Source organism: Oryza sativa, chromosome 4 (genome assembly GCF_034140825.1).
Source record: "Oryza sativa Japonica Group chromosome 4, ASM3414082v1".
Lineage (NCBI taxonomy): Eukaryota > Viridiplantae > Streptophyta > Magnoliopsida > Poales > Poaceae > Oryza > Oryza sativa.
Genome location: NC_089038.1, coordinates 5,723,789 through 5,743,484, shown reverse-complemented (window position 1 = coordinate 5,743,484; position 19,696 = coordinate 5,723,789). Strand labels below are relative to the sequence as shown.

Here is a 19,696-nt window from a genome sequence, read left to right as displayed (position 1 = left end):
ACAGATTCTCTATTTTCTGGAGCGGAGTTAGCAGAACTGCTCCACAAATTTGTACTACGGGGGTGGAGCTGGGTTTTTCTGCTCCACAACTCCATTCCACCCCAAAAGACCCACTACCCTTTAATTTTTTAGGGTATTTACACCAAAATGCCATTGAACTACCCCTGTCTACCCCGGCGGCCGGCGTTGGCGTCGGCAGCGGCAGCGGCGGACGTCGGCGGTGGCAGCGGCGGACGTCGGCGGTGGCAGCGGCGGGCGGCAGCGGCGGGCATCGGTGGCAGCGGGCGGCGGCGGCGCCGCAGGGTCGGCGGCGCGTGGGTGGGACAGCGCACGGGCGCACAGGCGGCGCGAGCAGGGACGACGAGTGGACGGCGCACGGGCGGCGACTGGCAGGGACGGCGCGGGGGCGGGGACAGGGCGGAGCTCGCTCGTCCGCTGCTGCCGTGGAGCTCGCTCATCCGTCGCCGCGGCGAGTCAAGGACGGCGACTGGTGAGGACGGCGTGCGGGCGGGGACAGGGCAGCGGCGCGCGGGAGACGCAAGGGCGGGGACAGGGCAGCCGACGGCGGGTGGCGGCGGGTGGCGGCGCGTGGCCGGCGAAGGGCGGCATGTGGCCGGGGAAGGGCGGCGTGCCGGGGACGGGATTGGGGATTTTTTTTAAGGCAATTTCAGATCTGGAGCTAAAAAGTTAGCCAAACACTTTTTCAATAGGTATCTACTCCCACAGGAGCTAGCTCTCGCTGGAGTGGGAATTTAGAGTTAGGAGTTGGAGTTCGGAGCCCTACCAAACGGGGCCTGAATAACAAACGTGGTGGGGTATTCCTAGAAATTCATTCGCTATATGAACGAAGGATAACCTAAAGTAAAATAAAATGTGCCTCATAGGCAACTCCATATATGATATATACTTATACTATGAATCTGGACAAATCTGGACAGACTTCTTGTCCATTCTTATCCAGATTCATAGGATTAGTAGGACTAGGCTATGTTCCATTTAATCAAAGTCCCTAATGTTTTGAGATGGATGGAATACTTTCATATTAATAGGTCACATTTTGTTCTCTCTCATTTCACACTAATTTATCATGAAATTGCTACAAATGAACAGTTTATGGGATAGAGGTAATACTTACTACCCCGTCCTAAAATATAACAACTTTTGGCTTGTCTAGATTCATAGCTAAAAATGCTTATATTTTGGGACGGAGGGAGTAGTAGTACAAAAAGTAGTACTTTATTTTCTCACACACTGGTTGAAAATTTGTAACCTGAAACCAAACAATTTTGAGCAACGGCACACCAGCAACACTCGGGATATCATCTAGTTTGTTTTTTTTTACACTTGCAACCTTAAACTGCATAATCTATGGCTTGAACATTGGAGGCATTCTCACTTTGGTAACCTGCTCGAAGGCATAAGCCATCTCAATTAGCCTCGGCTCGTACCCCTTCAATCCACCGAAGCAGACACCAAAGGGGACTCCTTTCTCGTCGTACCCTGCCGGCACAACCACGCCGGGGAGGCCATGGAAGGCGAGGACGACGGCGGCGGCGGAGTCCGGCGTCACGATGGCGTCCAGCTGATGATCGTTCATGAGCTTCTCGACCCCATTCACTGACAGCTCGTTGAGACGACGGATCGCAGCCTTCTCTGCAGGGCCGATCCCGGCTGTGTTTTCAGACATCAGCAAGATGCTCTGTCCATGCTCTTTCAGCTCCTCCTGCAGCTCAGTAGCTCAGAAATTCTGTCAGTAAAATTTAGAGGTTTATCTTGCTTTGAAAGAAGGTAAAGGATTTAAGTATGAATTAGTGAATTGTGTTAGGACTAACTTCGACAGGATGTGCATTGTTGAATGCAATTATTTCAGCGAGAGAACGAACTGGCGAGTATGATAAGTCTGACAGATAGTTGTTCAGGTTTAGCTTGAACTCGGCCAGCAATGCGGTGAGCAATCCACTTTTAGTGCCATCGAATATGACACTCAAATTAGCTATCTCGAGGTTTTCGATTACAACTGCACCCTGTTGCCTTCAGAGATGAGTAACAATTAATTAAATGGTTGTAGTTTACTTCTGGTAAAATTACTCAATTGCTACATATATGATATTAGACAACTTCGACAAAGCATCGTACAGGGAAAAGAGAGAAGGTTCAAAAATTTCGTTGATGATTACCTCTGAAATGTGATAGGTAAAAATAATCTTCAACCATTTTTTTAGTTTAATTCTTGTAGCAATACACCAATACCAACTTCCGAAAGGGAATATAAGCATTAATTGATAACAACATGGTTGTTAGCTGGGGTGTTGGGGTTTCATGTATGAACTAAATTGCTCGTTTTGAACTTTGAAGTCATTGTCTTTTCTGCCCAAAGTCAAGGCAAGATAACTTACACAACCCAACATTATTTTTCTTCAATACACAACTCATATTAATTTTATTTCCTTGTACTATGTATATATTTTTGGCACAATCCCATCATGTGTCACAAATTAAACGAATTACGTTGACCATATCAGCAACCTAAATTTTCATGTTTCTCATCTAATAGGTCATATCTATTTATACTACCACCACAACTTACAGTATATTAGTATAATATTTTTTTCTACCAGAGTAGAACTCACGGTTCTTAAAATTATCTCTGATGGGGATAACAGTGGTCGTAGTAGAGATGACCGTAGAGGTAGTCTTCCTATATATACTTACAAAATGTGAAAAATCACTGAAGTATCGTCATAATATTCTTATCATAGGATCTTACGTAAACGATACAAATATCCTCGCGTTAGATATATATTGCTAAGTTAACTAATAAATATTATTTGGGCTATGGTCTAGATCCTTAAAAAATTACCTCATTGTGTTGAGGTGTTGCTTGTACACCATCTTCCTGACAGTTCCATTTGGGAAATCAAAAAAACCGTCTGGTATGCCAATCCTCTTACCCTTCAACCCATCAATTCTCAAGAATTGCACATATCCACCAGCAGGGATATACTTCGATGCTGCTTTTGTGGCTTTGGCATCAAGAGCATCATAACCCACAATAGCATCCAACACATGGACAGCATCTGCCACTGTTCGACATAACGGTCTGTGTATTTGAAATCAAAATTCAACATATGTAAAATTAATGTTTTGATAGGATAAGAAATACTTTAGATGTCAAATTAAGAAAAATGGGCTATAAGATATACCTATGCTCATAAAGTTTATATGGTCAATTTTACAACCTCTAAACCTATATTCATACAACATTGTTAGGAAATCCCCTCATTAACCGAAGAAAAGGCCAAAAAATACCAATATTGTTTGTAGGATGATATTATAGTAGTTTGACTCCATATCTGATATAAATTGATAATCATTAATGTTCAATTGCAGAATTATTTAATTAAGGAAAAGGTAAGAAATATGTGACCCCTTGACAACTACAACATGGCATTATTATTTTTATTCTAACTTTTCGAGTTCAAGAGTAACAAATAATTAAAGCAATGAAACTATGTATTGGGATGCATCTTCCACACAATTTAGATGCCAAGTAAATATCGGACAATTGCAACTATTTTTTATGAATTTTTGGTTATCAATTCTAAAAAATAAATTAATTTATATTTGAATAAATATATTTTAATTTATAAAAAAAATAAAACCAAATGACTAAAATATCGTACTCATATTTATGCCAATGCATACTTAATTTGAAAATAGAAACATAATACCCAATAATGAATTTAATAAAGCTACAAAGAAATAATTACTGTTAATAAACTGTACAAACTATCTTTTTATATTATAAGTCGTTTTGACCTTTTTTTTCTAGTTAAACTTTTTTAGTTTAACTAAATTGATAGAAAAATTTAGTAACATCTACAACACCAAATTACTTTCATTAGATATAACATTGGATATGTTTCGAAAACATGTTTGTTTTATGTTGAAAATATTATTATGTTTTTCTATAAATTTAATCAACCTAGAAAAAAAGGTTAAAATAACTGATAATATGAAACGTCACTACAAGAAAACATGCCTTTAGTAACCATGGATTTAGTTACCAAGGAATTTGGTGGCTATAGTCCATCACTAGCAACCAACATCTTAATGGCTTGGTTACTCCAAGTCGTACAACGTTTTAGTACACTTTGTATATGTGAGGACCCTACGACAACCAAGGACTGAAGGACTTAAGATAATTATTTGAAAATACAGAGGACTCCAATTGAAAAGTGCAGCTATTATCTGTTCTCGCCATGGAACACATCTCCATCATAGAAACACTTCAAAGACATCAAAACCTAGGGCTCAGCGGTGGCAGTGGGGCTGAGCAACTTTTCTTATATACATGAGCAACCTTTCTTATTTGGTTTGACCCCAACTTTTTTTTTATCAGGTGCACCGTATCAATAGCCTTCTGCTATATACATGCCAAGCATACTGTGGTCACAAACCTGTCCCAAGCTTTGAAATTCTATAAATGTACGGCATATATTTTTCTTGTATTAGAAGTGATTGGGTGTGACATCCACACTTAAGTAGTATTAGTTATTTTCTGACTATTACAATGTATTGTTCAATCAAATATACTCAGATTTGCCATAATTATTTTGTTTATATTATGGTGATATTTTGATCTGTATGGATTGTTCTTGTGTGTGACCATATCTTTTAGCCACCAAGGTTAATATTGTTCTTGGTGGCAATAGGTATTTAATAACTACTACTCTGTCCCATAAAAAACCTAATTCTAGCTATAAATCTGGACACTTGTGTGTTCATATTCATAGTCAGGATTGGTCGTTTTTTAGGACGGAGGGGGTAAGAGCCAAGGGTTATAGTGCACTTTTATTTACCAAGTACTATTTGGTTACAAAATAATACCAATATTTACTCGGTTACTATTAGTTCAACCTATTGTTACCAAGTATTGGCTGGTAACTGGAAGGTATAGTACGTTTAACAACCGGATTATAGCCATCAAGATACGTCCAAGGTATAATGGTGGTTACATATCATCAACAGTGATCAACATGTGATCTCCAATGACTAGGCACCTTAATGACTAAAACTCATTTTCCTTTAGTGAACGGAGGGGGTACGAATTAACAATTTTTAGCATATACAGCTGGTGAAAATAAAAACTTACCCGACGGTGTCCTGCCTAGTTGTGAACGGGATAACACCTGACCGGCTTGTCAACCCAACCGTCGGCTTAATCCCCACCACCGAGTTCGCCGCCGCTGGGCACAGGATCGACGCCGTCGTCTCCGTCCCCACCGTCACCGCCGCCATGTTCGCCGCCGCGGCGATCGCCGGACCGGTGCTCGACCCGCACGGATCGGCCGAGAGCACGTATGGATTCTGCGGACGTCACACGTGCGCGCGCACACACACAAACAGTTAGATGACGCCCAGTCTAGCTTGCGTTCGATCGCCATGGCAGGCGGCAGCTGTGTCGAGCTTGCCGCCGGCTGCTTACCCGGGATTGGCCGCCGCGTGCGCTCCAGCCGCGGAGACCCGGCGAGCTGCGGAAGTTGGCCCACTCGGGGAGGTTGGCCTTGCCGAGCACGACGGCGCCGGCGCGCCGCAGCCGGGCCACCACGCCGGCGTCGCGCCTGGCGACCGCGCCGAGCAGCGACAGCGACCCGGCCGTCGTGTTGAGCCGGTCGCGCGTCGCGATGATGTCCTTGAGGAGGACGGGCACGCCGTGGAGCGGGCCGCAACGGTGGCCGGTGGCGCGCTCGGCGTCGGCGCGCGCCGCCTGGGCGAGCGCGTCGGGGTTGACCTCGATGACGGCGTGGAGGAGCGTGTTGAGGCGGGCGATGCGGTCGAGGTAGAAGCGGACGAGCGCCGTGGAGGTGAGGCTGCCGTTGCTGAAGCCGAGCTGGATGGCGTCGACGGTGGCCTCATGGAACTCGAAGCCGAGCGAGCCGCCGCCGGCGAGCGCGACAGCTGCGACGACGACGACGACGAGCGCGGGCTGCCGAGCCATGGCGTTCAAACTGGATAGTTTTTCCGGTCAGACGTGCACTGCTGTCTTTAACAATACGGCAGCAGCAGAACATAGTGAGAAAGTCTGGTTTGCTTCTTAACGGTTGCGTTCATCCTATTTGCACACCTAAACTTTCATTTGCATGCAAACTTTTTCTTAAAAACTTTTCAAACGCAGATGTTGCATGCTGTGAGTACTGTAACTTTCATATGGTTAAAATCAAATGGTCAAGAGCATTTTTTTTTAGTGAGAATTGTTATTAGCTTTGCTTGTAAAAACTTTGTAAGGTATTTTTGTAAAATATGTAGTGCAACTTCATATATAGTGTGTAAACCTGAAAATTATTGTTGGATACAAAATGGAAGCCTGATATTTATCTACGTCATCATGAGTAAAACTACGGTGACGTAGATAAATCTTAGTCATCCTTTAACGATAGTTTCCTCGTACATTTGCACTGCATATATATAGAGTTTACACTATATGTTTTTAATTTTTTTTAAGTATGGATAGCAATACTCAAACTTTAATATTGGATATGTTACACGTCAAACATTTTAAACTAATCGTATTCTTCCTTTAAGTCGATCATGAGGCAATTTTACATATTTTCATTATTTATACTGAAAACATTACCTAAGTTATAAAATGATTCTTGTGTGCTTTCTTAGGTTCACTTGGTAAGCTGAAAATGAATCTTAAAGCAAATGGGAGGAATGCAAAAGGTGAAAAATTGAGAAACAAACATTCCACCTCAGGTGGCGATTGGATGGATGGTTGGATTAGGGAGGAGATATCAACACTGACAACACATACTACACAATACCCCGCGCATTGCAGCGGGTATTTTTAGATGTATTTGCAAAAAAAAAACACAGTGAAAGAACATGATGTTATTTTAAAGTGATATCGTATGATTTCTACTTGAGAAATATAAAAGTTAACTGAATTGATTGATACCTGAGGGAATAATTACAGCATATGTCTTGTAGGTTGAGGACGATATCAACATGTCCCTGTGTTTCATGAACGCACTCAACTGTTTGTTGAAGATATTGATGTTTCTGCATCAAGTATATATAGTATAAGAACCGGGTGCAGCTAGTATTTGCTTTTTTTAAAAAAAAAAAAGAATTGGGTGCGATATATACAATAGCTACAACAATGTTGCAAAATCTGGCATAATAGAGTAAATTCCCTGTACTCTTAAAAATTCATGCAATCTCTCTCGTACCTCTAAAATTTACACGATCCTTTCTATACACCCGAAATTTCTACTTGATCCCTGTCTAGGGTCTATCTGATACCATTTGTGTGACATCCCAGCCTAATTAGGATATAGCTTGTGTGGCCCATGAGAGCTGTGTGTGCATGTTTCGTACCACCTTACTAGTTTAGCAAGGGTGGAACTAACTTATAAGGGTTTGTTCTCCCAACCATATCGCTACTGGGTTAACCTTTTTACACAAAGCGTAGAAGAAAGTGTAAGTGGAGTGATGTGTAAGTTGGCTCGTCCGTCGGATGTGCTGGGCTACGTGGTTCTGAAGAGTGGTTGTTACAAATGATATCACAGCCGACCCTCGCAGTTGCACGTACGTGTCAATGTGCGGGCATATGGTGCATGTCACATGTGGACTCTGTGTGAGGCACATGGCATGGCATATGGCGCCAACACTGGATGTACGGACGTGCGCTAAGAGGGGTTTTGTTCCTGGGATTTGCCTATGCTTGTGTGGGTGAGTTGGACCGACGGGGACGTCAGGTCCTTTGAGGGATCGTGTGATATCCCGGCTGTTGACGGTCATTAGCGATCAATTTCGACCGTCAATATTAACAAAATAGAGGAGAACTAGTCATTCTTGCAATGCATATTTTGTATTAAAATAATAATAATCCACTAGTATTAGGTTTACTAACCTTTTGCAGAGAATAACCATAAAGTGGAGAAGAATTGACATCAAATCAAACGATCAATCAATCGGACGATGTCGAGAATCAGACTTATGTATAAAATGGGCCAAGAACTAAGAATTGACAAGATGAATTGGGCCAAAATTCACAAGTCTGCAACAAGGATCAGGAGAAGAGGCCGCCAGCCAAACCATGGGCTGGTTGGGCCGACCCCTGGTTCGGTCGAACCTCAGGTTCGTCCGAACCCCCCTCACGGCCGGGAACCCCACCGATTTTAGGGAATTTTATGATGTGGTCCATCACAAATGTTATACATGTTGCATGCTAAACTGTATGGATTATGATGAGAACCATAATCACGCCACACATGTAGAATTTACCGTGAATCTCACATGTCAATAGGACCGTTGATGAGGGTGCACAGTATGGACGACAAAACACGCCCCTAATTTTTTTAAAAAAAAATTAATCCATTCCGATACGTTCCAATGTGTTTAAAAGCCTCTTGCTCTATTTTTTTTTTTAAAAAAAACCACTCTTAGTTTTTATTGATTTGGCTAGAACATGTTTTTTTCTTTTCTTTAGCTTATATAAGTGTTCGATAATTATAATGGTCGCCTCAAATAGCTATGGCTCATAACGATGATATACGTGTGTTGTAGGTATTAAAGATTTTGTTTTTCTGCTTATCAACAAATAAATGACATAATCAATTTTTTCAACCTTCATTTAAAAAAAATATTCTTCCGACTTTGGAAGAGTGTCACCACTAATTCATTTTTTTTGTTTCTTGGTATTTTCTAAATATAGGACATCAATTTGTGTTTCGCGTAGGGGCGTCGAATTGCCCTGTATGTGAATGCTAAAGCGTATTTATAGAATTTACTTTGTACTTTCCACACATAAATCTTAGCAAATTTACTATATCCATATTGTTATAGTAGGAAATTGAAGTTTTTTTGGGATTCAACTGTATCGTGCCTTGCTTTTGTTCTTGATTTTGTTCTCTAACTTAGCCAACAGCTAGGTGAGGTGGGGGGACTGGATAGTAAAGAGGATAAGAAAGAAGGATGAAAACGAAAAAATGAAAGACTATTCCATAGGGATGTGGAAGGACCTTCCTGCAATAGAAGTTTCTCGATGAGAACTTTATGATATTTTCCGCAGATGATGTAACAAATAAAGGATCATCCTTTCACTTATTTAGATATTCTAAGGTGGTTCGTTAAAGTGGTTTTTATATCATTTATATATGCATTAGATGAGTTTATCGATGTGACATGTATTGAACATATATGTTAAAATCTTCACCTAAATCTTTTTTACCCATTTTTTATCTCCCACTTACAAATGAATGTCGATATAATATATTAGTACAACATTACTAGAGATTATAGATTGATGACCAGCTATTGATGATTGATGATATGTAAATATGTGATACTGGCTATTCAAACCACTTTTTCCAATTATACAAAATCACCATCCAAAACCATCAAAAGGTGTAATATAAACAGTATTGCAAAGTTTGGAAGCTTGATGTCTAGTTTCAAAATTGGGGGTGCTAGATGGATTTCTATCCAAAGTTTAGGGGTATATGAACTTTTTACTAAATTCAATAAATCCTGGAAGTAATTTATATAAATCCTAAAAGTAACTTAACACAAATAAAAGTAAGTTTTTACGGAATTAAAAGTAAATCCGTTGTGTGGGGTTAAGGGTAAAAACATAAGTCTATCTAGAAATTAAATTTAATCATCGTCAATTATAGAGCTAACTAAAATTAACAATAAAAGTAAAAAACTAACAATATGAGAAGTAATTTAATTAAATTTAAAAGTAATTTACATATATGATAAAAATTAATTTACATATACAATAAAAGTAATTTAAAACATATTTTCTCTCGGAATATAATCATGTAAAATTTAATTATAACATTGGATAATAGACCTGATAAGTAATTTAAAAGAAAATTTTAATTATAACATTGGATAATAGACCTGATAAGTAATTTAAAAGAAAATTTTATTTGAAGGTTAGCTATTAGAAATCTTTTCCTTACGGTTGCATCCTTGCATACTCGAAATGTATACTGTTTTTTGCCATTTGTTAGAATGATAGTTGGTTAAGACTAATTAGTCATGTCTCTTTTTTTTTTTCATTCAACCAAACGAAACAAGGGTATCAAAATATTTCCACCCCTTTTTTACCTTTTTTCCTCATCAGCCAAACGCTACCGCGGTGTTAAGAAAAAACAAACAAACGCCACCTCAGTGATGAGTCAGAAACAGTGAGACGCTCTAACTCGCAACTCTCCTCTCTTCTTCTTGCCTTCGCATATGCCCAGGCTCGTGGGTTTAGAATTTGAAGTCAGTTTATTCGCTTATATAATTTATAAACCGGTAAATTTAATATCCTAAATTTAATAGCGAAGTTATGTATCTATCTTATATAAGTTAAAAAAAATAAAAGTTTCTCCAATCTAGTTTTTGGCTTAATAATATTAGAGTGGTTTATGACTTAAAAAACCAAACGAAAAAGCCACTTATTTATTTAGGCTTAAACTTTTCGGCCTGTAAGAACCTTACTACCAGTGGTCTTTCCCCGTGAAGAGGAGGAAGGTGAGGTCGCCGGGCGCCCACCATTGCCGTCGCGTGGCGAGGCATGAAGATCCTAGTGGCGGTGAAGCGGGTGGTGGACTACGCCGTCAAGGTGCGGGTGAGGCCCGACCGGACGGGCGTCGAGACGGCGAGCGTCAAGATGTCCATGAACCCATTCTGCGAGATCGCCGTCGAGGAGGCGCTCCGCCTCCGCGAGTCCGGCGCCGCCACCGAGGTCGTCGCCGCCACCGTCGGCCCCTCCCAGTCCGCCGACACCCTCCGCACCGCGCTCGCCATGGGCGCCGACCGCGCCGTCCACGTCCTCCACGACCCCGACCCCTCCCGCCCCCTCCTCCCCCTCGCCGTCGCCAAGATCCTCCGCGCCCTCGCGCTCCAGGAGAACCCCGGCCTCGTCATCCTCGGCAAGCAGGTAGGCGCGCCCAATCTTCGATTTGACCGATTTTGTGGTATAGAGATTGAATTTACTTGATTTCACTGATAAATTCGTGGGATTGTAGGTAGGTGATGTTCCTGCATGATTACCTAGTTGTGGTGATTCTTTTTTGCTTCACAGTGTGATTATCCAAGGATTTTCTTAATGGGAAGAGTTCATGGGATTTCAGGATTATTATATATTTCTTGCCTCATTACATATCTTTTATGTTTTATTGCATTAGGGATTAGGGATTCTTGTTAGCTTGTTGAGACTGGGATTGGGGTATCTCAATTTGATCGAGAGCTTTCATTCTTAATGCGAAGAGTTCATGGGATTTCAGGATTATTATATACTTCTTGCCTCATTACATATCTTGTTATGTTTTATTGCATTAGGGATTAGGGATTCTTGTTAGCTTGTTGAGACTGGGATTGGGGTATCTCAATTTGATCGAGAGCTTTCATTCTTAATGTTCTTATAATGTTCTTAATGCGAAGAGTTCATGGGATTTCAGGATTATTATATACTTCTTGCCTCATTACATATCTTGTTATGTTTTATTGCATTAGGGATTCTTGTTAGCTTGTTGAGACTGGGATTGGGTATCTCAATTTGATCGAGAGCTTTCATTTTTGCAGCATAATTAATTGTGTGCTTGTGATTACATTTTGACGGCTTCATCTAATCAAGACATATTCCTGTGATTTGGGGGGCATGACTTTTGTGAATATGGAATGATTGACTCTGTATTTGGAGCTTAGTACTTCATTCTTACGATAATAAAGGTTGCTATTTCCCCGCAAAAAAAAAATAATAAAGGTTGCTATTAGTGTGTTTTGGGTTGAATCTTAGTGGTTTACTTCTTGGTTCGTTGAAGCTTGTGTAAATTGACAATGTTGATATCCATGTGATTGTATAGTGCAAATTTAGTTACCAATATGCACTATGGTACCAACAGTGAGATCCCATCTCAAAAAATAAAGTGAGATCTGAGAGAACCATGGTTGTGTTAATGCAAGCCATTTGCTGATTTTGCTTCTACCTTAATTTAATTTATTGCCCTAAAGTGAGGTATAGTATTATTCTGAGACACTAGGGTGCATCTCTATACAGTGTACTTGTGTTCAACATCCATGAAATTGGCAAATTGCTCCTACACATGTCCTCGTAGTGCTTGACTTTGTTGACCCTGTTTAATATGAAAGTTCAAAGTGTAGAATTGGTGCATTTTCCCCCCTTTAGACCTAATGCTCCTGGATTATTTCATGACATTGTCTAATTGCTGCATATAAGACTTGAATCCTTAGTACTATTTTATTAAACTTTGACGTCTTGATTTTTTTTCAAAATGTTGACAGTCTTTGCTGTCATGAGCAAATGAGTACGTACAAAAGACAAATAAGAAAATATTAGCTAACTAGTGATAGGAAATTTAACTTGAAATTATATATATTGATAATCATCAGGTATTATATCTTCTGGTAATTGCAGGCAATTGATGATGATTGCAACCAAACAGGACAAATGCTAGCTGGGTTGCTTAATTGGCCACAAGGAACCTTTGCCTCAAAGGTGTGTTTTTTGTTACTCCTTCCATTGCTTTTTACTGCTGTCATGATTGCCCTCGCATGCAAGTGGGGCGCCAAGAGCATGGCACAGCAGGCTGGGCTGGGCTTGTCATTTTAAGTTCATTACTTGAAGATTTGTTCTCCCCTTCTCATCACTTCCCCCCGTGCCTGTTAATCCTCTCCTCAAACACAGCTCCTGGCTGGGGAGATCCAGGGCCAAAACCCCCAGTTACCCAAGGGTTGTCCCATTGATATTTAAACCTAGACAACCATTACCTTTAATTTGATTACCAAATGAGTTCTTAACAATGTATTTGCTCCTTCAATTTTTTTCTGCATTTAAATGATCTGCTCCTAGACCCTAAACCGTATGAAGCTCGTGTTGAACTTTGGTATAGTTTCTCCCACAATTGTGGAATTGGCCACATAGGACCTTACAGTTTTTTTGGTTTGCTCATTTTTGTCCTTCTGCCATGTGGCGTCCCGTGTGGACTTGTCCAGTCAGCGCCTTCTTTCCAATTTAGACTATGCAAGTGACTGAAATGCGTGCTTTGCATCACCTGAAAAAACAAATAATGAACTACATAGGGTCATCCTACATCGATGGTAAGAAAAATTAGGGCAATTCAGTTACTTTATATAGTTTGTAGCATTTGAAGGCCCTGAATATTGCCTGCCCGAACCCTGGATATTGCCTGCCTGAGACCATCTGTGATGTCATAAGAGGCATTACCATTAAAACAAGCCAACTAACGAAGCTCAGGGCGCTAACATACCAATTCACAGTTGAATGACCAATTTGAGCAAGAAGCAAGGGACCAAATGAACTATTAATCTTTCAGATTGTGGAAGGAATTTCTGAGCACTGATGGAAGTTTGCTGTTCCGTTTTTTTAATCCCATTTTAGGAACATTAATTTTTTCTTCTTTCAAGATATCTGATTTCCTTTTGTTGGCCGAACATAGTAGAGCAACCAAAAAAAATCACTGTAATGGCGTTTTCTATGGGTTCACATTGACCAAGTGTTTATTGGTTTTCTCTTATCATGGTGTTTCCAATTCAAGTTTGTGTTACACAGGCAGTTGTATTCAAAGATGCTGTTTGATTCTGGCAGGTTATATTGAACAAGGAAAAGGCTACTGTGGAGAGAGAGGTCGATGGCGGAATCGAGACCATTAGCTTGGATTTGCCTGCAGTTATCACGTATGTTCCATGAAACATTTATTTTCTTTCTTTTAGTTTTATTTAACAAGGCTAGTACTTCGATTCTTCATAAGCATTGCGATCATTTAGTGATCTCTGTCACATAGCTGGATCTTTGTATTGCATTGTGGTTTTGAGCCAATTTCAGAAATTGCCTAAACTATTGTTTGATTTTTGTGACAGCACGGATTTGAGACTGAACCAACCAAGGTATGCAACATTGCCAAACATAATGAAGGCAAAATCAAAAGTCATCAAGAAAGTCACCCCCGAAGATCTGGATGTAGATATCAGATCAGACATGGAAGTAGTTGAGGTCACTGAACCACCTAAGAGAAAAGCCGGTGTCATTCTTTCATCCGTCGATGAGCTCGTTGACAGGTTGAAAAATGAAGCCCGTGTTTTATAACATTCTTTGTACTAATGCTCATGAGCTAAGGAATGTGGCATATGCAAATAAAGTGTAGTTATAAATGGTCATCGTATGCAAATAAAAATGTGGCGTTCCCGTATAGCACCAGTATACCTGCTAATGGTCATCGAAATGCTAGTGTGTGTGTGTGATTTTAAGAAGCCATGTAAGCAGAAGTGTTCACTAAAATCAATCAATCTTTACTCATTCAGAAAAAAAGATAATTCTATTTATAGAAATAAAGATCTAGGCATCTAGCACACGTATGATGTGGTAAAATTAGTTTCGTCTCCACTAGATATGCCTTGAGCTCTACAACTATTTACGTTTCAACCTCGTTGCTGTTGTTTCGTGGGATGTAGTGCTGGCTTGGTAAAGGTAATTTGGTTCAAAGCTGAAATATTTTCAAGTTAATAAATCGAGAGGACAAAAACATTGAGCTAGGAAAGTGTTCATAAATGGGAAGTGTCTGATTTTTCTTTTAACTGAAGGAGCTCATGGGTTGTACTTGGAAGCAGCTTCTCACTAAAGTCAGAGATATAGGTCCAAACAGGAGGGACTCGTCCTCATGGACCCATACATCAAAAACACACATCCCAACTTATATAGGCCGTGTTTATGTCCCCCTTCAAACTTCCGAAAATTTCGTCACATCAAATATTTGAACGTATGCATGGAGTATTAAATGTGGATAAAAAAAACAATTGCACAGTTTACATGTAAATTGCGAGACGAATCTTTAGAGCCTAATTACTCCATGATTTGACAATGTGATGCTATAGTAAACATTTGCTAATGATGAATTAATTAGGCTTAATAAATTCGTCTTGTAGTTTACAGGCGAAAAATGTATAATTTGTTTTATTATTAGTCTACGTTAAACACTTTAAATGTGTATCCGTATACTTAAAAAAATTTTTGCCAAGTAACTAAACACAACCATAGTATATTACATTACATGAGTCTTATCAGGTTGTATTATCAGATCGTACTAAGTACATGAATAAATGGGAGTGACATACAGTTTGAGCCGATCTATACATACTCTCTTCGTCCCAAAAAAAGATAAATCCTGGGTTTCCGTGTCCAACGTTTGACTGTCCGTCTTATATAAAATTTTTTTTATAATTAGTATTTTTATTGTTGTTAGATGATAAAACATGATTAATACTTTATGCGTGACTTATCTTTTTTTTTCATATTTTTTTCAAATAAGACGGTCAAACGTTGGACACGGAAACTCAGGGTTTGTCTTTTTTTTTTGGGACAGAGGGAGTACAAAATATCACTGACCCCCTGGTGGAAGCAGATCGTCTGACGTTAGGCGCACAACGTCAGAGGGACGTCCAGCGTCGATCCATCGTCCGATCGACATCTCACGGTGCTGCTGCTTCCTTCGTTCCGCATCGCACGAGCACGGCGAGGACGGCCCATTCAGCCCATTTACGAGCAACCGCGGAGGGACAAAAACGAACGAGACTGCTCGTCATTCGTCAATCTGCCATCGCGCAAAAAAAAAGAAAAGAAAAGGCAACCCCCGGCATGGCTGCCCACCGCTCCGCTGTGGCTCGCGCCTTTCTCGACGCGGGCGTGAGAGGAGCGGACTGCCGAGGAAGACTGCTTCGACCTCGCCCTCCTCTCCATCCCTCGGCCCCATGTCCTCCCCCACGCGAGAGCTTCCAGGCATTGCCGTCCTCGACAACGACGGCTTCCACAGCGGCGGCGGCGGTCGCGCGAGCGCAACGAATAAGGCGGTCAAACGGGCTCGCGGTCAGCCCATGCCAGTGAAAATGGCCCACAAACATCCTCAATGTCGTGCGCCGCCGTTCGTTGCTCTGTTTCTGGAGGGGAAAAAGGGCGCCATTATACTCGGATGGAGGGAAAAAAAAGACCATTCGGCTGCTGTTCTTACGGCGATGAAGATGGTGAGCGAGCAACAAGAAGCTTTTCTCCACTTGATCGTAAGTCTGCACTAGTTACCTATCTTCTTCTATATCCTTCATTAATAGCTTCTTAGAATTCATCAAACTCCCCTTATTAGGTTGCCCCCCTTGCCATCAAAGAAACATCAGACTAAAGATACAAATCAAGTTCTGCCATCTAACTCGTGAGATGGAAGGAGATAGGTTTGTAATACATCTCCATGCTCGTGTATTCTTTTCCTTTTTGTCATATGTATGCACTAGTCTCATATTTTTTTATAGAGAAATGCTAGTACCATGTTCTGTACCTCACATTGGAATGGAATTCAAAAGTCCAGATGAGGCTTGGATATTTTGGCATCACTATGGAGGTCAAAAAGGCTTTGAGGTCAGGAAAAGGTACACAAACAAAAGACAATCGGATGACAAAGTTACATCATTTAGATATGTTTGTGGAAATGAGGGTCATCGAGGACAAGACAAGAGGGATCATCTAACAAAGTGTCCCTGAGCTGAAACCCGCACTGATTGTCAAGTCCGCATGGGTGTAGTATTGGACAAAAAGACGGAAAAGTATAAAGTGACTAACCTAGTTTTGGAACACAATCACTCCTTGCACTTGCCTGAAACCTTGCACTTTATGGTTTCACAAAGGAAAATTTCAGATTTACAAGCTTTTGAAATTGAAACAGCTGATGATGCAGGAATTGGGCCAAAGGCAGCACAAGAGTTGGCTAGTAGCTAAGTCGGTGGATCACATAGTCTTAGCTATAGCCTTCGTGATCGCAAGAATTATTTGTGGAGCAAGCGGCAAAGAGAGATGGCATATGGTCAGGCAGGTAGCATGCTTATGTATTTCCAGGACAAAATTGCTGAGAACCCATCATTCCAATATGCATTGCAAATGGACAGTGAAGAACAGATAGCAAATATTTTCTGGGCTGATGCTAAGATGATAAGTGACTATGTACATTTTGGGGATGTTGTTAGTTTTGATACTACTTTTGGAACAAACAATGAGAGCAGGCCTTTTGGTGTCTTTGTTGGATTCAATCATTTTAGAGAAACAGTAGTTTTTTGTGCTGCTCTCATGTATGATGAAACATTCGACTCTTTCAAGTGGCTCTTTGAGACTTTTCTAAAAGCACATAATGGGAAGCATCCCAAAACAATATATACAGATCAAGATATAGCAATGGGAAAGGCCATTGAGGAAGTATTTCCTGCAGCATGGCATGGATTGTGCACCTTCCATATTTCACAAAATGCTGCAAAACATCTATCGCAAGGGAATAATGGAGAATCAAGTATTCTTTCAGATTTAAGCGCATGCATGTATGAGTATGAGGATGTGACAAAATTTGAATATGAATTTAACATCATGAGGGAAAAGGTGAGCAAGCAAACTTGGCTAGATAGTATATACAAGTTGAAAGAAAAATGGGCTAAATCTTATATGAGGAATGTTTTCACATTGGGAATGAGAAGTACGCAATTGAGTGAGAGTTTCAACAATGACCTGAAAATTCATTTCAAATCTGATTTTGATATCATTCGTTTTTTCAAGCATTTTGAAAGAGTGGTGCAAGGAAAAAGAAATACGGAACTAGCTTCCGAATTTGATTCAAGGAAAAAATTGCCTAGAATCAAAATGAGGGCACCTATGCTGCTGCAAGCTAGCAAGGTGTACACCCCTATTATATTTGAAGCTTTTCAAGGGGAATATGAGAGATCAATGGCAGCATGCACTAAAGCATTGGATGGCGATAATGAATTTCTAGTATCAATTAGGAGTTTTGAGGGAGATCTAACATTTGAGGAGGAGTACAGAGTTGTTGGTGATCCTTCAGAGCAGACATCTATTTGCAGCTGTGGGCAATTTAATAGGATTGGAATATTGTGTGGGCATGCTCTAAAGGTTCTTGATTTGATGAACATCGAGTCACTTCCAGCACAATATATATTAAAGCGATGGACACGGGAAGCAAGGAGTGGAATAGTAACGGACAGCAAGGGAATAAATATAATTGAGAACCCAATGATGGAAGCTTCCCTTCGCTACAAATTTCTATCCCACAGGTTTCTCACTTTGGCCCAACAAGCTGCTAGCTATCCTGAGTGCACATTGTTAGTAAATAATACACTTGACATTCTTAGCAAGCAAATTGAAGAGCACCTCAGTGGATGTGCTAGTACTTCAGATCAAAGTGCAACCCACAAGGAGGTTATGCCCCCAAATAACTTGTTGAGTAATGCACGCCTAAAGAAAAAGGAGGTTCGTGTTAGAGGTTCAAAGCGAAAAAGAATTTGGCTTGACAAAAAACGAGACACTACACAAAAACGACAAAGTAAAAAAGGGTAAAAGTCCAAAGGTATGTTCTAAGAAGATATTGCAATACCATGTTACTATTCAGTCATGTGTTCACTTCATCCTTTTACATTATTTGGTTCGAAGGAACAAAAGACTAGGCAAAATGCACTCCATGTTGGTGCAGCAACACAAGTGGCAGAAGATAGTTTTGCTATGGACAAGGAGGAGCCTGGAGAATACATGCACCTAAATAGCTTCACTCAGCTTTTGACGGTAATACATGCACCTAAATAGCTATGAAAATATATAATAAAACAACCAATGATTAATCTTTTTCTTTGTAGGGGCAGATAAATGATGATCTTTTAGTTGACGATGCATTTTAGTGATGAAGTCATGTTCTGGAGGATAACCCAAGTTTGGTTGCAATACTGTGATAATACAAGTATGATGGAGCTGGGGAAAAAACATGAGAACTTTTGTGTCTATGGTTAATTTTGTTTTGGCAGATCCTAGTGAAGCACTTCTGTTCTGTTTTGGGGTTATCCTATCCAAGACATACTCTTATATTGGCAGCACTCAATGATGTATATATGTCTAGCTTTCATTTGCTATCTTGAAAGCAAAACTTTAGGGACAAAATATGTTCAGTCATTAGATGTCCAATGCAGCAACAAGTATCACATTTTAATGTTCAGTGTTCACTGTCCAAGACTTTCTGCCATTGCTATCTGAAACTCTCAATCTGATTTTGTCACAAATAAAATGACCCAATTAACTTCTTCACATTCTCAAATGCTCACAAAAATCAGAGTATCAAATTGACATTATTATCACATTCAATACTGAATCACAGTTTCAATTGACATCGATTTTCAATCTCAATTCAGATATTCCCAAATTCTAAAACAGAGATTTTCGCCCTCTTCAGAAAGCTATGGTGGTGCTGCCATGCTTGTCGCCTCCTTCCCATGCCTGTCCGGGCTTGGCAGCAACGGTCGCCCTTTCTCCCGTTTTTGTTCGGCTCTTGCGATTCCTTCGACGTGGGTGGTGGTGAAGAGCTTGGCGCCGCCGCCGCTGTGGAAGCCGTCGTTGTCAAGGACGGCAACGCCTAGAAGCTCTCGCGTGGGGGAGGACATGGGGCCGAGGGATGGAGAAGAGGGCGAGGTCGAAGCAGTCTTCCTCGGTAGTCCGGTCCTCTCACGCCCGCGTCGAGGAATGCGGCGAGCCGCAGCGGAGCGGCGGGCAGCCATGCCGGGGATTGCTTTTTCTTTTCTTTTTTTTTTTTGCGCGATGGCAGATTGACGAATGACGAGCAGTCTCGTTCAT

At 40.8% G+C, this 19,696-nt stretch overlaps 2 protein-coding genes and 1 pseudogene across 2 annotated transcripts; 2 read left to right on the top strand and 1 right to left on the bottom strand.

The window, feature by feature from the left end:
* Positions 1-1,035: 1,035 nt before the first annotated feature.
* On the bottom strand, positions 1,036-6,087 carry LOC4335103 (probable amidase At4g34880). The gene is made up of 5 exons (XM_015779661.3): positions 5,489-6,087; positions 5,156-5,370; positions 2,861-3,100; positions 1,833-2,031; positions 1,036-1,723 (listed from the first exon to the last, which is right to left on the bottom strand). Exons 1-5 carry the CDS (start codon positions 5,999-6,001, stop codon positions 1,367-1,369), a joined length of 1,524 nt encoding a protein of 507 aa, XP_015635147.1. The 5' UTR covers positions 6,002-6,087; the 3' UTR covers positions 1,036-1,366.
* Positions 6,088-10,492: 4,405 nt separating this feature from the next.
* Positions 10,493-14,234, top strand: LOC4335102 (electron transfer flavoprotein subunit beta, mitochondrial-like). Its single transcript, NM_001419079.1, has 4 exons — positions 10,493-10,945; positions 12,443-12,523; positions 13,634-13,722; positions 13,906-14,234. The coding sequence occupies exons 1-4, from the start codon at positions 10,580-10,582 to the stop codon at positions 14,129-14,131; spliced, it is 762 nt and encodes a 253-aa protein (NP_001406008.1). The 5' UTR covers positions 10,493-10,579; the 3' UTR covers positions 14,132-14,234.
* Positions 14,235-16,375: 2,141 nt separating this feature from the next.
* Positions 16,376-19,679, top strand: LOC136356141 (protein FAR1-RELATED SEQUENCE 5-like; annotated as a pseudogene).
* The last annotated feature ends 17 nt before the right edge of the window (positions 19,680-19,696 follow it).

What these genes read in the sequence shown, in the direction of transcription:
- LOC4335103 (XM_015779661.3), bottom strand. Translation starts at nt 6,001, where the DNA reads ATGGCTCGGCAGCCCGCGCTCGTCGTCGTCGTCGTCGCAGCTGTCGCG. An exon ending in ACTAGGCAGGACACCGTCGG is followed by an intron (nt 3,101 to 5,155) that starts GTAAGTTTTTAT and finishes TCAAATACACAG; the next exon opens with ACCGTTATGTCGAACAGTGG. An exon ending in ACAATGCACATCCTGTCGAA is followed by an intron (nt 1,724 to 1,832) that starts GTTAGTCCTAAC and finishes ACTGAGCTGCAG; the next exon opens with GAGGAGCTGAAAGAGCATGG.
- LOC4335102 (NM_001419079.1), top strand. Translation starts at nt 10,580, where the DNA reads ATGAAGATCCTAGTGGCGGTGAAGCGGGTGGTGGACTACGCCGTCAAG. An exon ending in TCGTCATCCTCGGCAAGCAG is followed by an intron (nt 10,946 to 12,442) that starts GTAGGCGCGCCC and finishes TGGTAATTGCAG; the next exon opens with GCAATTGATGATGATTGCAA. An exon ending in AAGGAACCTTTGCCTCAAAG is followed by an intron (nt 12,524 to 13,633) that starts GTGTGTTTTTTG and finishes TGATTCTGGCAG; the next exon opens with GTTATATTGAACAAGGAAAA.